General features: G+C 42.3%; 1 protein-coding gene across 1 annotated transcript in view; it reads right to left on the reverse strand.

Moving 5' to 3' along the window:
* The window catches only part of c21h12orf56 (chromosome 21 C12orf56 homolog), a 78,854-nt gene extending 58,819 nt beyond the window's left edge, over positions 1–20,035 (reverse strand). The window contains exons 1-2 of the mRNA XM_041216330.1: positions 19,615–20,035; positions 5,121–5,298 (exon numbers count right to left, since the gene is read on the reverse strand). Of these exons, the coding sequence (XP_041072264.1) occupies positions 5,121–5,298; positions 19,615–19,869 (433 nt within the window). The 5' untranslated portion in view covers positions 19,870–20,035. The remainder of the gene's footprint in view (positions 1–5,120; positions 5,299–19,614) is intronic.
* Between the last annotated feature and the right edge of the window lie 291 nt (positions 20,036–20,326).

The raw sequence follows: 20,326 nt of genomic DNA on the forward strand, positions 1-20,326 counted from the left end.
TGGAACAATTTCAAAAATTCAGAAACTGTGATTGATTCACCTGAGGGGAAAAGAAGGGAAAAACTTTTCAAGAACATGATTTAAACCAATTCTGTCTAAATTCCCATCTGTATTTGTTAGAAATTAAAGCAATGTGTTATGATCGCAGCTGATGATACTACTGGACAAGTCAGATCCCAGAGTGGAACCCAGCTTGATAGATCCTACTTTTAGTTTTTGTTTAGAAATGTGGAGAGTGGCTACTGAACAGATTCACAACAAGAAAAGTTAATATATTACACCACTTGTTCACCCACAACTATATACAGTTATATACATTTTTGTAAGGATAACGCAAGTTACAAAAGCTACCTTATTCTCTAATGTTCACAATAAGTATACAGACCATGTAATGGGCAATCTGTGGTCGGACACCCCACACTCTGAAACCAAGTGGCAGATGCCACCCAAAATAGATGCTATGGATCTCTCATCAACTCCCTGCCAGACACTTGGCACACCATGATCCAACCGGTCTCACTGAATTTCATCTTTCTCCCGAAGGTTTCCAATCTCAACGCTCAAAGTACTCGCCTTGGAATCTTCTCCCAAACGAAACTTTCAACAAAGATCCACCTCCAAGAGTTTGAACTCTCCTTCTGATGTTCCTCTCCCCCTGGATCTATACATGCATTCAGGCTTCACCCTCCACACACACTCTCAGGATACTACTTCACAAGCCCATATTAAGAAGTCATCTACATTTGGCTGTCTCCTTGAATCTTCTGGCTTCTCGCAAGCCCACTTTGCTTTGGTTCTGCTCCCTGCAGCTTTCTCTCTTTAAACTGGGGCCCTTTCCTCTGCTCCTTACTTTAACTTCACTGAACAGGACCAGTTCAGATTCCTGTTCTTTTCCCTTGACTTCATTGTCTTCTTTCTTCTACCCAACTCCCTGGTTTCTGCAACCAACTTTATTTTTCTTTGGTGCCTGTTCCCCTTCCTGCCGGCTCTGGCAGCTTCTGTGGAGTGGCCCTACCCACTGAAATCAAACCGCTTTTCTTTGTTTTTCCCTGTTTCTGTGGACCCCTGTTGCTAGGCAATAACACAGTTTTCCCTACTTTGATTTAACTTCCCTAAACCACTTCAAGGGTCCTAAAACCTCATGAAAATGCAGGTATACAAACCAACCCACAGGCTTGCAGGCAACATTCTAAAGTGACCAAAACCCAGGTTTCCCCTTTCCCCTGTACACACACATACAACATATAAATTTAACTTAAAGCTAAAGTCTCAACTTAAACTTACATAGCGCAATAAGGAAAGTCTGAACTTACTGTTTGCTATGGGTCTTTCATCAATTGAGTATCACCATGAGTAACCACAACATCAACTTGCATTTATATAGCACCTTTCATGTGGTTAAAATTTGACACTGAGTCACACAAAGAAATATTAGGATGGGTGAGGAAATAGGTATTAGAGAACGCCTTGTTAATGTTGAAATCCTGCCACAATAAAATGCAAGCTCTAGTTGTAGGTGAAAGCGGCTGTCAATAATTGGGAAAAGGTTAGGGCATTATTCTTAAGTGTATATAAGACCCGGTTTCCATTTGTGCAGTGGGAAAGGATAAAGGAGTCTGTGCCTGTCGTCACTGGGTTTTATGACTAAACCTTTGTAGAGGAAAGACTGGCTTCAGATTCCTCCTTTACTCAAGTGAATTAGAACACAACTTAAAAGGAGGAGAGGTTTAGGTAGGGAATTCTGGAGCTCGGGGCCGAGACAGCTGAAAGCATGACCACCAATGTGGAGCGATGAAAACTGAGGGTGCTCAAGAGGCCAGGATTGAAGGGGCCCAGGTATTGTGGAGAGTTGTAAGGCTGGAGAAGGTTCCTCGTGTGCAAATATCAAATGGGCTGCGGCAGCTTCCACCTCTAATGTCCACCATACAAACTGGCCCTTTGGACAGTGAGAAAACCCAATCCATCCAGTCTTCAAGCATCATATTGGAGCATGGGTAGAATTTTAGGGTTGGCGAGAGGAGGCGGGGCCTGCTCGCCAACGTGTACAATGACGCACGGTGACATCGGGCGGGTGTCCTGATATCATTTAGATTTTCAGTTCGGCTGGAGCGCAGCCAAGTCGGCCACGTGCCCGCCAAACTGTCAAAGCCCCATTAAGGCCTGTTAAAAACTGATTAAATGAACTAAGAGCCCAGGCGGCCTTTGCATTTTTCATGGAACCTCATCCACAGGCGGGATGAGGTTTCATGAAGTGTTTTAAAAATTCAATAAAATTTTTTTTTTTTTAAAAATTCATTGACATGTCCCAGCTCATGTGACACTGTCACATGAGGGGGCAAATTTTTAAAAGTTTCTTTATTTGGATGTTTAAAACTTCAACAAATCTCCTTGAGACACCTCTGTGCCTCAGGGAGGTGGATCTTTGTTGAAAGTTTCGTTTGGGAGAAGATTCCAAGGCGAGTACTTTGAGCGTTGAGATTGGAAGCCTGCGGGAGAAAGATGGAACTCAGTGAGACCGGTTGGATCACGGTGTGCCAAGTGTCGGGGGGGGAGTTGATGAGAGATCCATGGCATCTATTTTGGGTGGCATCTGCCACTCGGTTTCAGAGTATGGGGTGTCCGACCACCTCTGTGCCTCAGGGAGATTTCTGCACTCTATTGCGCGCGTGCGCTCAAGGAATTCCCCCTCTTCCCGCCCACACAAGCAGCGCTCAGCGCTTCTGGGCAACCGTCACACTGGGCGGGACTTAATTGGCCTGCCCGCATAAAATGGTGGCGCAGCCCCGATTGGGTTTGCGCCTGTCCCCGCACAACACCCCACCCCCGATGGGGGGAATTTTCTGCCCCATGAATAAATGTGCCTGGACAGTGATGAATCAAACTCTTATTGCGGGCCCTTTTGGACATGCTAGGCATTTTTATCTGAAGTAGTCAGCGAACAGAATGTGGAAATTTGCCTTCCATTTTGCACCAGAACTGTGAAGTCTTGTTCAAGCATTCTGTTTTTACTATCTACTCCTGCATGAAGCTGTTGAAAATCCCCTCCAATAAGTCACGTTCTTTAAAAAAAAAACTACTGACGAGGAGAAAGTAGGTAATAAAATGTGACATTTTATTGGTTTATTGGTGGCCAATGATTACTCAAGTTTGACACATTTGTTCTTTATACTCACACATTTTATTTTGCTGTTATAATCAAATACACAACGCCAGGATTTACTTATTATAAGTAGGGCGCAAGGATTTTAATTTTGCAAAGCCATGTTTTATTTATAAGTGCAGAAGTGTGAAATTACAAAAACGTTACTGGCATTCAAATAGCTAACATTTATCAAATCCTAGCACTCAGCTTTGTGCCAGGGCTAGAGGGCTAGGAGTGAAGAGCAGGGCGGTGAGTTTAAATGGATAGCTCTTTCAAAGATCCAACACAGATGGCATGGGGATAATTTCAACTCTTTTAAAAAAAGGGTGGGGTTGTGATCGGGCAAGATGATCATGGTCGGTTGATTATGCTGTTCTGGTGGTGGGCATTGTTTATTTTAAGCACACAGAAAGAGAGACAGCTGGGATACTGGATTAGCAGTTAGGAGGCAGAGATCTGTAATGCTGCATCCTGTGAATAAACCTGCTATGAAGGGAAAGTATCCGTATCTTGTTTCACACTTCACCATCTGGCTTGGATCCACTTAATGTGGCAACAGAGGACAGTTGCCTCAAGGTGAAGATTGGAAACTAATGATTAAAAAAAAAACACATTTTCAGACCGAAGATTGTAATCGGAATTACTTTTGAAAAGAATGGCAGAAACCAAGCGTGAGGGTATGATTTCCCACTGATGTTATGACCAGTCGAAAAATGAAGTAGATATGTGGACACGGGTTATGTATCCTTACAGAAGGAAAAGGAAGGTATGGCCTTGGCACTGTCACTTCCTATCTAAAGGAGAATCAGGTACAAAGTATTTTTGAAGCTAGAGATTCGTCAGTTGGACACGGAGGAAGGTTTGGATATTCCACTTAAATTTATAAGAAAGGTGATTTATTAAATGTATGCGAGGCATGATCAGACTTTGATAAATTAAGAACAACAGGCGGTTATCCCATAGAGGAATACATCATGGAATTTAACAAGACTACATAGAAGATTGCAGAAATTCTATTTGGAAATTCCTGGCTCCGTGCTTGCTTTCAAATCGTCGGATTGTGCTGAAGTGTCGCACGTGGATGGGCTCCTGGTCTTAACTAGACTGAAATTCTCGGAGAGAGAGAGAGAGAGACACACACTTTTGGATTGGCAGTCTGGGGCTTAAACAAAAAATTCCTGGGAAAGCCGTCATTCCCAGCGACCTTCATGGCACAAAAGGGACATGGGGCGGTGTCACGAAAGGCGGAGGATTCGATGCTCGCAGCGTTTCAAAACCGTTCAGATACGGGGTGGAGATTTTAAACCTTTAGGCTTGTCAGAAGTGAGGAAAGGGGTTGCCTGGGAGCGCACAGGAAAAGCTGGAAGCTGGGATTTCCCCACACGTTATAGATCTTGAGCTTTCCAGTGAGTGCCTAACGTCACTGAGTTTCCTCACCTGACGTCCGCCCAATTGAAGGGCTTGGCTTCCAGTCAGGTGGGAGCCGCTGAAGAAGAGGCCACAGGATTAGGTAAGTCTGTGGGTGGTGTTGGGGGGTGTGGTGGTCCTCCAAGGCAGGTAAGCTAGACCCAGCGGTGAAGTGGAAGGACACTTGGAGGGATTTTTAACGAGAGGTGGGCATCGCTAGCTAGGCCAGCATTTGTTGCCCATCCCCGATAGCCTTCTCAAGGGCAATTTTGCTGGTGGAAAACAGACAGGCCGAGAGAAGGAGAGAGAGACAGACAGACAGACAGACAACGAGAAAGACAGAGGGGCACAGGGAAAAGGCAGACAAGGAATAATGACAATTTTAAAAGAACATTTGAAAAATATAATTTTAACGACTAAAGATTCCTGCAGTAAGTACCGCCAGGTCCTGCTGGGTCCATTGTGTTCAATGCAAATATCCAAGCTATTCTCATTCTGCCAGACACACTGGGTTTAATGGCTCTTCAATCATGTCAATATCCATTTACTTTCAAGTGACTGCTGCACATACCTTCCTCCTGGCTTATGGCACCGAGTTTCCTTCTGCCGCTGATGAGAGCGGGTAAATATTTATTGCGGCTAACTTGCACTTTGTGATGTTTCTTCTCCGCCCGTGAAATGTAAACGATGCGAATGTGTTGTGCAGACTCACGATCTTGTCCGCTCAGAAAATCTGGATAATCATCGACCTGAGGGCAAAGGTTGTAAGAGTGAGAAAAGCCTTTGTGCTGATCCACTTCGATGTTCATAGGCAGTAATGTTATTTTTAAGTTCTTAGCAAAGCAATAATGAATCTTCAACGGTTATAATAAGGAACTGGCCTATTAAATATGCACGTGAGGGTGAAAGGAATAGAAGAATATGTAAATGGGGTGAGATGAATTCGTGCAGGAGACTCGTATGGAGCACAGACACCGACATAAACCACTTGGGCCTGTTTCTGTGCTATGACCTTCACGTAATGTGCAAAGCTCTGAAAACAAACGTTTGTGGGGAAAACACACAAGTTAATGTTGCAGATATAAATGCCTTTGTCAGAATTCTTAAACAAAAGACTTGTATTTGTATAGTGCCTTTCACTCCCTCAGGAAGTCCCCAAATGCTTCACTGTCAATGAAGTACTTTACAAAGTGTATAATGTAGGAAACGCAGCAGCAAATTGGCGCATAGAAAGCTCCCACACACAGCAACAGTGTAATGACCAGATAAACTATTTTTGGGGTGTTAATTGAGGAATAACTATTGCCCAGGACAGAGCGAGAACTCCCCTGCTCATCTTCAAAATAGTGCACAGGGATCTTTTACCGAGACGGCAGGTTGACTTATCATCCAAAAGAAGGCACCTCCTACGGTGCAGCACTCCCTCTGCGCTGCATTGAATTGTCATGCCCAAGTCTCTCGAATGGTCGACAACCTTCTGACTGTGACAGCCAGTTGTTATAGCAACATCCCTCTAAATCAGAGCTGTAGCTCTTTAAAGAGCATAGTGTTGAGATTTTCTGGTCTCCCTCCCACACCCTTATATTTCCCCCTCCTTTACCCTAAGTTAATATTAGGAGTCCAACAGTTAGTTTTGGAATAAAACTCATGCTTTGAATTTCAGAATCTGGCATGTTCAAAGATGCTGATTTGCTGGGTGGAAAAGATACTTTGCCTCAACATATTTACCAACTATTTCCATCTTAAGGGTTCCAAAAAAACAAACTCAATGTGCAGTGCAGCAAAGTGTTGGAGTTCTACTCAAATAGTAGAATTGTAGTCAGGCGTTAGCATTAGGAAAATACCATTTCTGGAATGTTCTATGACATGTGTTTCAGGAAACTTGGACTCAATGTTATTAGTTAGCTCTCTGGCGTAAGCTTTGTCCAGTAGGAGGGCAGATCGGACAACTTGGCATGGAGCGAACAAGCTTATTTCGAATTTTCAATGACCACAAAAGTAAGGTTTAGGTTTCTGAACCACTCTGTCCTCCTTCGAGCAAGGCCCTGCCTCAGAGGCGATAACTCTGGAATTTCACCCTAGTGCTCTACCTGTTGAAGTCCCATTTAAATCAGTCACACACAAGAATCATGAGCTCATTAATAAAGGCCCTATACAGAAAACAGGGCCTTCTGACAGAGATGCACATTAAAGAACGCCGCATTATGGTGCATTTAAATTAAACCTTATGATCAATTAAAGCCCTGAGATTTTGCTGAATTGCAAATGAAGGAAGCATGAAGTGAGTCTTTGTGGTTCATTGAACAGAGGTTTCAAAGCAAGGTGCTCAGACTGAAAAACATAATCATCAAATATTTAAATCTGCCCGCATGATAAAACTATGAACACAGTCCATCAGCTATTCAGAGTAGACCCCTGAAAACTGTTAATTGTTACTGCAATGAAATAAACATCTTTAGAAGAGAAAGCAAAGGCTTATTTTCTACCACTGAGGACTTGGCATTTTAAACTCGGCACCCATGAAGAGAACTTGAACTGGGACAAAAAATCTGAATACTACAGACGATGGAAATATGAAATAAGAACAGAAAATTGCTGGAAATGCTCAGCAGATCAGGCAGCACCTGTAGAGGCAGAAACAGAATTCGTGCAAGGCCAATGATCTTTCCTCAGAGCTAGAACAGTGTTAGAGATGGTGTTCTTCCACCCACCTTCCCCCCTCCCTTCCCCCCATTCCCCGTCTCTGTACTTGCTTCAAACCTGTTACATCTCTAACCTTTTCCAGTTCTGACGAAAGGTCATTGAGCTGAAATGTTAATTTCTGCTTCTCTCCCCATAGATGCTGCCAGACCTGCTGAGTGTTTCCAGCAGGCTCTGCTTTTAACCTTGAATGGGAACTGGTCTGGAGCATGCCTCCTTAACCTGAATAGATTGAAACAAATAAGGCCAGGTTATCTGCCCCATATTGATATCAAAGTATGTTTCAAAAACCTTCTGAGTATTTCAAAACCTTCTCTGCTTTCAAAAACACGCATATATTTTCTTTCATGCAGCGGCTGTGAAAATGGCCGGATTCCAAATGATGTATGAAAGAAGGAAGGATATTTATCAATACTATTCACGGAATAAACTAAAGCGATGGAATATTTTATTCAATTTTTTTTGATTTTGCTGCACACACGTTCATATAATGGATCCTTACAGCATAATGGGTACGGTAATATGGTGGTTACTGAACAAATAATCCAAAGGCCTGGACTAATAATTCATGTACAGTGTTCAAATCCCACCATTGCAGCTAGGGAATTTAAATTCAGTTAATTAAACAAATCTGGAATTTATAAAAGGCTAATATTGGTAATGGTGAACGTGAAACTACTTCATTGTTGTAAAAACCCATCTGGTTAATTAACTTGATTTAGGGAAGGAAATTTTTTGTCCTTACCCAGTCTCACCTACACATGTATCTCCAGAACCAAGCGGTTGACTCTCAACTGCACTCTAAATGGCCTAGGGAGCTACTAAGTTGTGTTCAAGGCAGTGTCTCACCACCACTTTCTCAAGGGTAATTAGGGATGGGCAATAGCAGTGCCCACATCTCAAATGAATAATAATATAAATATTGACACTACAGAAAACTTTTGGTTTTCACATCATTCTGGGTAAGGTAAGCACCATAAAGATTTCAGTTACATGGAGAGATTAGAGTGGAGTCTTGTGGTGCAGTGGGTAGTCTCCCTACCTCTGGCCCAGAGGCTCTGGGTTCAAGTCCCACTTCAGGACTTGATGGCCATGGAAGGTGCATTTATAAAGTGGCCAAACAGGTTGATTATCAGCCTCTAAACCCTCGCAATATTGGCCTGAAGGCAGAGTGGGAGGTTTTGTGGTCAGCTGTACTGCAGAAGGTATGTTGTACTGCAGTACTTTGCCAAACAGAATCATGGACCAATCCAATGAAAGTCCATGGGCACCAATGCCCTCTTAGGGCATTGTACCTGGAGGAGAAACTGGGGCTGTTCCCCTTAGTGGGAAGAAGGTTATGGGGCTATTTAATAAGGGTAATTAAAATCTTGAAGGAGTTTTGATTGTGTAAATGAAGAGAAACTATTCCTATTGGCAAAAGGATAGGTAACTAGAGGAGACAGGCTGAAGGTTAAGGGATCCATAACTGGGAAGGGGGGGGGGGCATTGATTTAGGTGTAAATAGGAGGAGGTTTAGAGGGAATTCAAAGAGGAAATCTTTCACCCAGAGGGTGGTGGGGATCTGGAACTCGCTGCCTGAAAAGGCTGGTAGAGGCAGAAGCCCTCATAACATTTAAAAGATACTTGAATATGCAATTGGCAAATGACAGCATAAAGAAGCATATTTTTACACACTGCGTCATTATGATCTGGAGTGCACTGATTGAAAGGGTGGTGGAAGCAGGTTCAACAATAACTTTCAAAAGGGGATTGGATAAATATTTGACATGGGTAATTTTGCATGGCTATGGTTCAAATTGCTGAGTTTGGGTTTACCTCCTGTGTGAATCACATCCCATCCCTTTTCCCCCACCGGCAAAAGTGGGATCTGGCGGAAATGGATTTATGCTTCCGGGTCCCACCCGTCATTTTTACAGGTCCAGGCCTTGCATTTCAATTGCATATCCAAGTATATTTTAAATGATAGGGGGTTTTCTGCCTCTACTACCCTTTCAAGCAGTGAGTTCCAAATCCCCTCCAGCCTCTGGGTGAAAACTTTCCCCTTTGAATTCCCTCTAAACCCCTTCCTACTTCCCCTAAATCTATGCCCCCTAGTTATGGATCCCTCAATCAAGTGGAATAGGACCTTCTTACCCACTCTTATCTTGACTCCTCATAATTTTGTTCACTTCCGTGAGGTCTCCCCCCTTGTCTAAAGAAAACAACCCTAGTCAAATGCAATCTTTCCCCATAACTAAAACTCCCCAATCCAGTCAACATCCTCATAAATCCCCTCTCTAGTGCAATCACATCTTTCCTGTAGAGTGGAGACCAAAACTGCACACAGTACTGCACCTAACCGGCCTAACTAGTATAATATACTAGTGCACAGACCTCCAAAAGACTCACTAACCCAACCCTTCAAGCACCATTTGTCCCGCACATGGCAGAAACTGAAAATCATGTATTGGACTTATCAGCCATCTCAGAACCCAATGAAGCAGTGGAAGCAATTGGCATGCTCAATCCCGAAAGACTGCCTAAGAAGTAGAAATATAATATCCAGTTCCAGCTTTTATATTCTCTACCTTGGATAATGAAGGCAAGTATCCCATATGCTTTCTTGACTACCTTATCTGTCTATCCATCTACCTTCAGGGATAGGTGGATGTCTATTAGATTACATTGTGTGTGAGAGATTTGTGCTTATTTTAATGAGCAAGTTAGAGTGCTTAGATTGTTGAATATGGTTCTTCAATAAAATAAAGCTTGGAAATAGGAAGGTTTGTAGTGGAGTTCCCCAGAGAGTCAGTGTTGGGACTCTTGCTTTTCCTGATATATATGAATGACCTAGACCATGGTGTACAGGGCACAGTTTGAAAATTTGCAGAGGTTACAAAAATTGGAAGCTGTGAGGAGGATAGTGTAGAACTTCAAAATGACATAGACAAGTTAGTGGAATAGGCAGACAGCTGGCAGATGAAGTTTAATGCAGAGAAATGTGAAATGATTCATTTTGGTAGCAGGAACATGGGGAGACAATATAAAGGGTACAGCTCTACAATGGGTGCAGTAGCAGAGGGACCTAGGTGTATATCTACATAAGTTATTGAAAGTGGCAGGACAGGTTGAAAGAGTGGTTAATAAAGCATAAAGTATCCTAGGCTTTATTAATAGAGTACAAGTGCAAGGAGGTTATGTTGCATTTGTATAAGACACTAGTTCGGCCTCAGCTGGACGATTGTGTCCAGTTCTGGGCACCCCTTTGGACAGCGTGCAGAAAAGATTCATGAGAATGGTTCCAGGGACAAGGAACTTCAGTTATGAAGATAGATTGGAGAAGTTAGCACAGTTTCCTTGGAGGAAAAAAAAGGCCAAGAGGAGATTTGATAGAAGCATTCAAAGTCATGAGGGGTCTGGACAGAGTATATAAAAGGAGAAATTGTTTCCACTCATGAAAGGATCAAGCACAAGAGGGCACAAATTTCAAATAGTTTGCAAAAGAAGCAAAAAGGATATGAGAAAACTTTTCACACAACAAATGGAATCTGGAATGCACTGCCTGAGAATGTGGTAGAGGCAGGTTCAATGAAGGCACTCAAAAGAGAACTAGAAAAGGAACAAGTGCAGGGTTATTATGGGGAGAAGGCAAGGGAATGGCACTAAGCAAATTGCTCAGAGAGTCGGGTGCAGACACGATGGGCTGAATGGCCTCCTTCTGTACTGTAGCAATGCTGTGATACCTTATTAAAAAGAAACTGAGCATAGTTAAATGTTTCTGCAGTTTGAGATTGTCCCTTTAAACAATACTGCCTGCCATGGCAATTATAAAGATGAAATAATGCAAAGCGATATTTAATATGTTAGCAACATCTTTTATTTTTTGAAAATGTTGGAAATATAACCAAGACTTGAAACATCTGAAATGAAAAAAGTGAATTATAAAGAAATGGATATGACTGCATTTACATTACTGAATAATCTACCTTTTTTCCCCCCACTGATTAACATATCATAGATCAGTGATACCAAATATAAAAGTAGTAATTATGGGCAAGCGGGAATAAATTAAGCTTGAAATAGAAACCATGCCCAGAAACGATGCCCTGCACACTCCATTCTTACTTTCTACGGTACTAGACTGACAAAAGGAAACACTTGTGTTTGGCAAATGCCAATTAAAATACATAACTAGGCCGAGGACTGCTAGCCATTTGCCAGTCATTTCATTTAGGAAGTGCATTTAAGAAGTGTTTTTCTGTACATAAACACAGAGGCTTAGCAACAGGTCTTCTTGCTGTGTTTTTCATATGCTATTGAAATGAAGTGCAAGCATAAGCCATTTGTACACTATGACGGTATCTTCATGACTCCAACCTCAGCTCCAGCCCTGTCTGAGCCCTGCTCATGTTTACATTCTGGTCTGTAGCTCAGCTGTGTAGTAACCCTAATTTGGAGTCAGAGGGTTGTGGGTTCAAGTCCCAAGCTGGAGACTTGAGCACAAGATTCTGGTCTAATGCTCTGGTGCCGTACTGTGGGACAGCAGCATTGTTGAAGGTGACACTTTTTGGAAGAGATGTTAAACCGAGGCCCTGTCTGCCCTCTCAGGTGGATGTAAAAGATCGCATGGCACTATTCTGAAGAGCAGAGAAGTTCTCCTCTGTGTCCTGGCCAGTCTTTATCCCTCAATCAACTTCAATACAAACAGATTATTCGGTCATTGTCACGTTGCTGTTTGTGGGAGCTTGCTGTGTGCAAATTGGCTGCGTTTCCTATATTACAACAGTAACTACTGTTCAAAAAATAAGTGTACTTAATTGGCTGTGAAGCTCTTTGAGATGTCATGAGGTTGTGAAAGATGCTATACAAACAATCTTTCTCCTCACACATTTTCTTTTTGAGTGCCAATGTAGTAATTGGAGTTTCTTGGGACCTTCAACTTGTGCATTAAAATTTTATTGCCACTCACAGTAGTTGTAAGCATGCAGATCACAGATATCAATTATTCAAAAAGGACAAGTCAGTGAAAGGGCTCCCAGGCTCATGGTTTATAAAAAACTCAGGGTTCCTCAATTCATAAAAAACACAAAAAACAGAGCACTTGTTTGCACTATTTATTCGCTAAAGCTTACACAATAGTATTATAATGGCAATAAGTTTGGTAATCAAAATCAATATGTACTCCAACAGTTCTTTAAATGGATCTGTAATTCCTGTGTTAATTCAGCGTATAGGCATTTGTCATCTCTCACACTGTTTGTATGACCAAATGTTCCACTTAAACAAAAAACTGGCATAAAACTATCCCTGGGTGCTACATGCACGAGAATGCCATCCAGCAAAAGGATGGGCTCACGGTAATATTGTGGGGAGCTTGTACTTCAAGCTCCCGATACGGAGACACATTACGCAAAGCACACAGACATCAAGAAACTCAACTCCGGATTTTTGTCAATGTCAGAGGCGCAATATTTCTGATGAGACGTTAAACCAAGTTAAGCTGTTTGCCCCCCCAAAGAGGTAAACGATCCCATGGTGCTACTTTGAAGAAGAACAAGAATGTTATCCCTGGTGTCCTGGTCAATATCTATTCCTCAATAACATCCAAACAGATTATTTGGTCATTATCACACTGCTGTTTGTGGGAGTGCAGTGTAACAGTGATTAAACTTCAAAAGTACTCCATTGGCTATAAAGCGCTTTATAGCGATTCTGAGGTTGTGAAAGGTGCTATATGTAAAGAATCTGGTAACTTGTGGGTGAGCTCCGGGGTGGGGGAGGGGGGCGGGAATCAAACCGCAAAATCTGCCACCTTGTCACAAAACCTAGCTGGTTCACTGGCAACTTTACGAAAGCAATATTTGCCACTGGCTTGTCATACGGACTCAAAACGTTAACAGTGTTCCTCTCCGCAGAGGCTGCCAGACCTGCTGAGTTTTTCCAGCTATTTTTGTTTTTGTTTTGGATTTCCAGCATCCGCAGTTTCTTTGCTTTTATGCCACTGCTGGTCCTGTCTGGCTGACAAACTGACTTCAGTCCCACACTACATCAGTGTCTCTCAGTTCCCCTCAGTTGTGAAAATAACCACCAGAAACCACCTCTCAGGACAATTAGAACCCTGCTATTATTTTCTTCCTCGTGTGTTTATCTAACTTCCCCGAAAATGCATCTTTGCCGGTCACCTCCCCTACTCCTTGTGGTAGCAAGTTCTACAAAACCATTCTCTGGTTAAGAGAAGTTTCTCTTCATTTCCCTATTGGATTTATCGTCAGGAACATTTCCTTTTATTTTTCTCTATTTCTGTTTGGCTGTGGATTTAAAACTACAGTGGCTGCAGTTTGAAAGACATGTCAACTGGAACAGGATGAGAGAAATATACAATGTTGCAGTCCTGGAACAGAGTGTACCATGAAAGATAGGATGGTGCCAGAAAGGAGTCCTGAACCAAGGAAGCTGCCTAACAACAGAATTTTAATTGGCTCCTGACCAGGTGACTAGGTTTTGTGTGAGAGCAGTACAGCAGAATAGCTCCTAGCCTGAAAGGAAAGAGACCTAAAACCTTTTGCTACTGTGTATGTAAGATTCCAGTAATTCCACAATAATAACTAGCTGGCTTTTTCTTCTCATATCTTTACAACCTACTCTCTCTCTCTCTGACAACCTGTCAAGAGGAAAGGTGAAAATCACCATTGGAGACATTGAGAAGCGAGTGCTCAACAAGTGAACTAAAGACTGAAATTGCTGGGAAAACCATCTCGCATCATCAAAGAACTGAAAGGAATTTGGAAGGCAGCAATCAAAATCAACCCATCAAATCCTGTACTCCAGATTGGTGCTATTAAACTGTTTTATCCCACCCTTAAAATCCACGTTTTGTGTGTCTTATTTATTGTGTGTGTGTGTGTGTGTGTGTGTGTGTGTGTGAGAGTGTGAGTGAGTGTGAGTGAGAGAGAGAGAGAGAGAGATAGAGAGAGAGAGAGAGAGAGTATTTAAGAAGCAGGTAAGAGTTTAATTTAGCAGTTAATATTTCTTTTTGCCACTTGTTAAAGACAATTTGTTCAATAAAGTTATTTACTTATTAAGTTTACAAACCTGGGGTGCTCGTATTCTGTTAACCTAAATTAAACAGTTGGGTAGAATTGGGACAATCTGGTGGTTTGGTCAAACTTTTCACATGTCGTGTCTCAGGGAACAGTGGGGCTGGATATTCCAGCGCACTCTCCCCAGTGAGTCATGACACTATCTTATATTTATGGCCCCTAGTTCTGATTTCCCCTTCAAGGGCTTGCTGACAATAAATCAATAAATAGATAGATAAATACATAAATAATTCCCTTTCTTAATTTGCTGACATAAATGAATGATCTCAAACGAATAAGAAGCAATCCGTCCCAATGCCCAACATATACTACAAAAGCTTTGCAATGACTGTGATATAGCCAAAATTCTCTGCGATTCAAAATGCAGTTTTTTGTTTGATTTTATTCAAGCAGATTAATCCCATTTACAAATACTGATACATAGACCAGCACATTACAGCCAGAAATTTTACTGAAAAAAAAAACTTTGCTACATCTTTCAGTCTTGGCAATCTCAATTGATGCAGCATTCTTTTGGAACAGCATGTTCCAGATATCCATTATCTTTTGCGTGAAATCCACAGCCATCCCATACAGTAATCCAGAGGCCCAGGCTAATGCTCTGGGGACACAGGTTCAAATCCTGCCACGGCATCTGGTGGAATTTAAATTCAATTAATAAAAATCTGGAGTTAAAAGCTAGTTCCAGTAATGATGAACGTGAAACTATTGTTGTAAAAACCCATCTGGTTTGGGTTTACTAAATGTCCTTTAGGGAAAGAAATTTGCCATCCTTATGCTGTCTAGCCTACATGACTCCAGACTCACAACAATGTGGTTGACTCTTAACTGCTCACTGAAATGGTCTTGCAAGCCGCTCAAGTTATGTCAAACCGCTACAAAGCCTGGCTGCAGCAGTTCAAGTAGGCAGGTCACCATCACCTTCTCAAGGGCAGTTTGGGACTGGCAATAAATGCTGGCCTAGCCAGCGATGCTGTTATAGACATGACTTTCCAGACAGGTTTCTCATAAGAAACAGTGAACTTTATTTACTGGGCTTCTGTGGCAGTTACATGCTTCCATCAACATCCACAACCAGACATAAACCCCAAGGTTCCCCTACCCTGCGGGCTGATTCATTCACAGTCTGTCACGTGCTACTATACAGTACAATAAGTCTTAAAGCTACAGTCACTACATTATTCCCCCTTTAATTTTTTTTTTTACAATTTGTGTTTACAAGAACAACTACATTCATGGCATTACAAAAATATTCAGAGGTCATGAAATTATAAGTTCAGTCTCTCGGGTGGTTTCCTGATCCGGGTGGAATGTCGCAGCTCCACGACTTTAGAATCTCTTACTGAATCTTCATTTTCTGGAACCACAGCAACATCAGGTACCTCCTTAGGCCCAGGCAGTTCAGCGTTATCTACTCTGACAGAGACATCTGGTATGTCTATCCTTGGGTGATCAATCATAATGAGGACCACAGGTTCTACAATGGTTACAGGTGGTATCTCCCTTCTTAACTGATCCATGTGTTTTCTGGCGATCCAGCTCTCCACTTTTAAGTGGTACGACAATCGTCCGGTCACAGAAACTATTACACCAGGTAACCAATTTGATCCACCACCAAAGTTTCAAATACTGTTTCACCGACAGTAAATTCTCATTCTCAAATATGCAAATCATGAGTCACTTTTTGATTCCCTTGACTGTTCTGCACCTTCCCCTCCAAATTGGGAAGTACCAGGCTTAATCTCATACGAAGGCAGCGCTTCATAAATAATCCTGAAGGTGTCGAACCTGTAGCAGTGTTTGGCCGGGGGGGGGGTGGGGGGTGTCATTGTCTTTTCTGAACCATCTTCCATCTTGTCTTCCTCTGTCTACAGATTTTCGCCTCGTCCTTCATTTTGACTTCACAGTCGGACAGGCTGCTCTCAGGCGAAATCTCAACCTGGTTCAGTTCAGAGGTTGAGCTTCATTATGTCTTCATCACCCACTTGCATTTTGGAAAGTTCTACGGCTTTTCGTTCTAAAGCCTCTTTGGCTTCATTCAGCTGATTCTTCAGCTCTTCTGGCTCCTTCTTGTATCCGTTGGCCTCCTCCTGGAGCCTTGAACATTGCTGTGTCTTCTCTGTCAACTGGTTCTTCAATTTGTTCAGTGGCGTTAAATTCATTCTGCTTCTCTGCATAATTTTCCAGAGGTCCAACCTTTGACAAGAGGGATCCTTGTACCGTGTGAAGGTCTTTCAAAAAGGTTTTCCTTTTCTTTACAAAGCTCATTTGCTTCATTTTGAATTCTGTAACTCAGCAGAGTCTCCTTGAGTTCCTTCTGCTGTTCTTCCATGCTGCTGTTTAAGACAGTCTTCATTTCTTCAGGTTGCTGAAAACTCCTTTTTCATCCTGTCATGGTCCTCGGACTCTCCAGGCTCTTTCTGAAGTACTTGCCTTGTTCCTTTTCCAACTCAGGAACTCTTCCACCTTCCTTTTGAAATCTCACTGGCCAATCAAAGTTAATTTCCCTTAACCAATTTTGACCTAGAAGGTTTGGTCCTTCACCTTCCACTACAATCACAGGAAGCTGTGCTGTCTGATGCTTCTAATAAACGGATACAGTGGCAATACCTTTCAATTGCATGGCTTCACCAGTATACATTTTCAATATGGCTGAAGTTTGCTCTATATTCAATTGTTGAATACCCTTGCTTAAATATTTGAATGCGTGCTCCCCTACTACAGTGGCTGATGCACCAGTATCCACTCCCATAACCAAAGGTTTTCCATTGACCTGCAGACTAACAGTGATTGGCTCAGTTTTCCCTACTTTCACATTAAGTAGAGAATAAACATCAGAATTAGTGGTTTCTGGATCTTCGACATTATGTACTTTGATCAGTTTAGTTTGCTGCCTGGGAGTCTGTCTCAATCTTGCTTTCCATTGCTTCAGTATGTGCCCTCTTTTATGACAATATTGGCACTCCACCTCTTTCAAATGGCAAGTTTCAGGGATATGGTGACTTCCACATCGGTAACAATTCATTTCCAGATTTGCTGCCGAGTTGTCTCCTGTATATTTTTTTTAATTTTCAGGTAGCAGGGACTGTCTCCCGCTTTGCGGCTGACTCCCTGGTTTTCGTGCCACACCCGGTCTGTTCCCGCCCCAACTGGAAACCGGCGTTTTCTTGTACACCCTGTAAGGGCTGGGAATCCCGCTCAGTGCTTTCCATCACAAGCGCTATTTCTAATGCTCTTTTAAAATTGATATTTACTTCAGCTAATGACCATTGTTGAATGGCATCATCGTGCTCACTGCTGACCAAGCGATCCCATAACATATCGTTTAGGGTCTCCCTGAAGCCACAATGTTCATTTTAGCTGTTTCAACTTTGCTACGTATGTTGTTATGGTCTCCCTGGGGCTCTTACTCTCGAATTAAATTTGAACCCCTGTATGATTATGCAGGGTTTGGGTTGAAAATGATCCTTTATGAGGTCTACCAACTCACTAAAAGTCTTCGAATCGGAGCATTTGGGGGCCGTCAAACTACGGATTAAGTTATAAATTTTACTCTCACAGACGCTTAAGAGAATTGCTTTCCTTTTTTTCTTCTCCATTATCTCGTTTGCTTGGAGAAAGAAAACGAAGTGTTCAATATATTGACTCCAATCCTCTGTGGACGAGTCGAAGGGGTTGATCCTGCCAAAAAGTGGCATACCTGGTGAGGTATATTTTCCCTGCCTTCTGTTTAAAACAAGATACTCGCATTCATTGGGTGAGGGGCAGTGCCAGAACCAATTTATCCTCATCGCCAGTTGTTAAAGACCTTGATTTTCCAGACAGGTTTTTTCATAAGAAAGTGCTTCTATCAAGATCCACAACTAGACACAAACTCCTGCCCTAAGGTTCGCTGTACTTGGGGCTGATTTGTTCCCACCGTCACGTTATACTACACTGTACAATAAGTCTTAAAGCTATAGTCACTACAGATAACATCCTGTGAACAAATTTCTTTTTAAAAGAATTCCTAACCCAGGTAAATTGATGCCTATTATGAAGCTATTATGAACATGTTACTTTAAAAAATAATCAAACTAGCAACAAATGGCCTTCATAAATAAATATAAATCTAATCTATTCCATAAATAATGTTTTTCTTTTAAATCAGAACGAAACTGCTTATTCAATTTTTCATTGAACATCAAACAGGATTAAATTTCCACCTCTTAGAACCACCCCGAGCTTATTAATAGTAAACAAATAGATATTGACCTTTGTAGACTGAATACATATAGGCATAAAAATACATGGTTCCAGAAGCCTTCCCCAGGTCTCATCAGAGAAAAAATGCAATGAAGTTTTACAGAACAACTTAACAAAATTTATATTTGATAGCATTCATGTTTATAACAGGAGTTTAGTTAAACTTGAGTCGGGGAAATAATCTGCTTCACCGTTGGGTTTCGAGAATTAGCCAGCACACACACAAACGGGACCGAATGGCATCCTCTATTCTGTAAGATTCTATGTAGCCGTGAAAGATATTCACATACAGTATGAAAATGAAAACAGAAAGGGCTAGAAATACAGCACTCTGCACGCCAGGCAGCAACTGTGAAGGCAAACGCAGAATTTGGGTTTCAAGTCGATGACCTTTTGTTAACTGGGTCCCTCTCCGCAGATGCTGCTTGATCCGCTGAGAGTTTCCAGCATTTTCTGTTTTCATTTCAGATTTCCAGCATTCGCAACATTTTATCATTGTATTGAATATCATACCATGCAAGCGATGGAGCACGTGTAATTAGTTGCAATCATTCATGGGAGTAGACGAGATGAAATTTCAGGCTTAAAATTTAGCTTCGTGGTTCCTTTGAACATTTTTTTAAACCTCGGAACATTAGCACTGACTCCTCCTCTGTATTTTGATCGCTCATGAAAGGCTACTAACTTTTGTGTCCCTGCAGTATGGCTTTGCGTGCACAAGGTAAGAGTGGCAGTATAACTCATGGAGGACAGTCGGTCACTAAAGCCCTTATGTGATATTCCCAAAAGAGTATGATCCAAACACAGCCTCAGGGGCCACGTTCGTCTGCAATGTATTCATAGAAAATCCTGTGATTTTTCTGACAGCCAATTGCAAATTTGCACACCACCCCCCCCCCCCACTCCCCTTCCACTCCGACCCCGGGAAAAAAAGAGGAAAATTGCACAAAAAAAAGCAGCTTGGAAATCACACGTAGAAGTTGGATGGGAAAGTAGCCTTTAAAGAAAAAGACAGCAAACTAAAAGTGACAGTCTCACCAGCTCGATTGCAACAACATCATTGAGATGCACCGCCTCGTGGATGGTCTTGGGTGGGTTCTGCGTCAAGTAGATGCTCTCGTCGGTCAGTATGACATACTCAAAGGCTTTCTTCTGCTTCCTTTCCGACACCACGATGCACGCCTCGTACATTCGGATCTTGTCAAAGACGCTCTCCTCCAAGTGTCTCTTCAGGAAGAAGTCCAGCTTGTCTTGCCGCTTGGAGGGGAATGTATCCAGCTCACTCCTCGCCATGGAAGGGAAGTAAAAAAAAAGTTATCTGAGGTTTGAGGATTGCTTTATCAGCTCAGTAGGAGGGGAGAGGTACCACGCCAGGGACGATTAACACCTTCTGCTTGAAATTGCTACTTTCATTTGTTGCCAATTTCTTCAATTGTTACTCGCGTCAAGCGCGCGCACACGGGGGGGTCCCCCCCTCCCCTTCTCTTCACGTCACAGTGGCAGCAAGCGCCAATCGCAACCCAAGCTCAGCAGAAACCGCCACGCCCCCCTCGCCCGACCACCCATTCATTAATTATTAGACATGAAAAAAATAAGAATTTAGCACTCATCTGCCTCTCGTGATTAACTGTTGTTTTTTTCTTACCCCCGCTGAATCTCTGCCCTGGACAACTTTCAGAGGCTTTAACTTAAGCTGAAATAGAATTGAAAAGTAAAGATGGAATCGGATTAAATGACAGCTGCAGCTCAT

The sequence above is a fragment of the Carcharodon carcharias genome, chromosome 21 (genome assembly GCF_017639515.1).
Source record: "Carcharodon carcharias isolate sCarCar2 chromosome 21, sCarCar2.pri, whole genome shotgun sequence".
NCBI lineage: Eukaryota > Metazoa > Chordata > Chondrichthyes > Lamniformes > Lamnidae > Carcharodon > Carcharodon carcharias.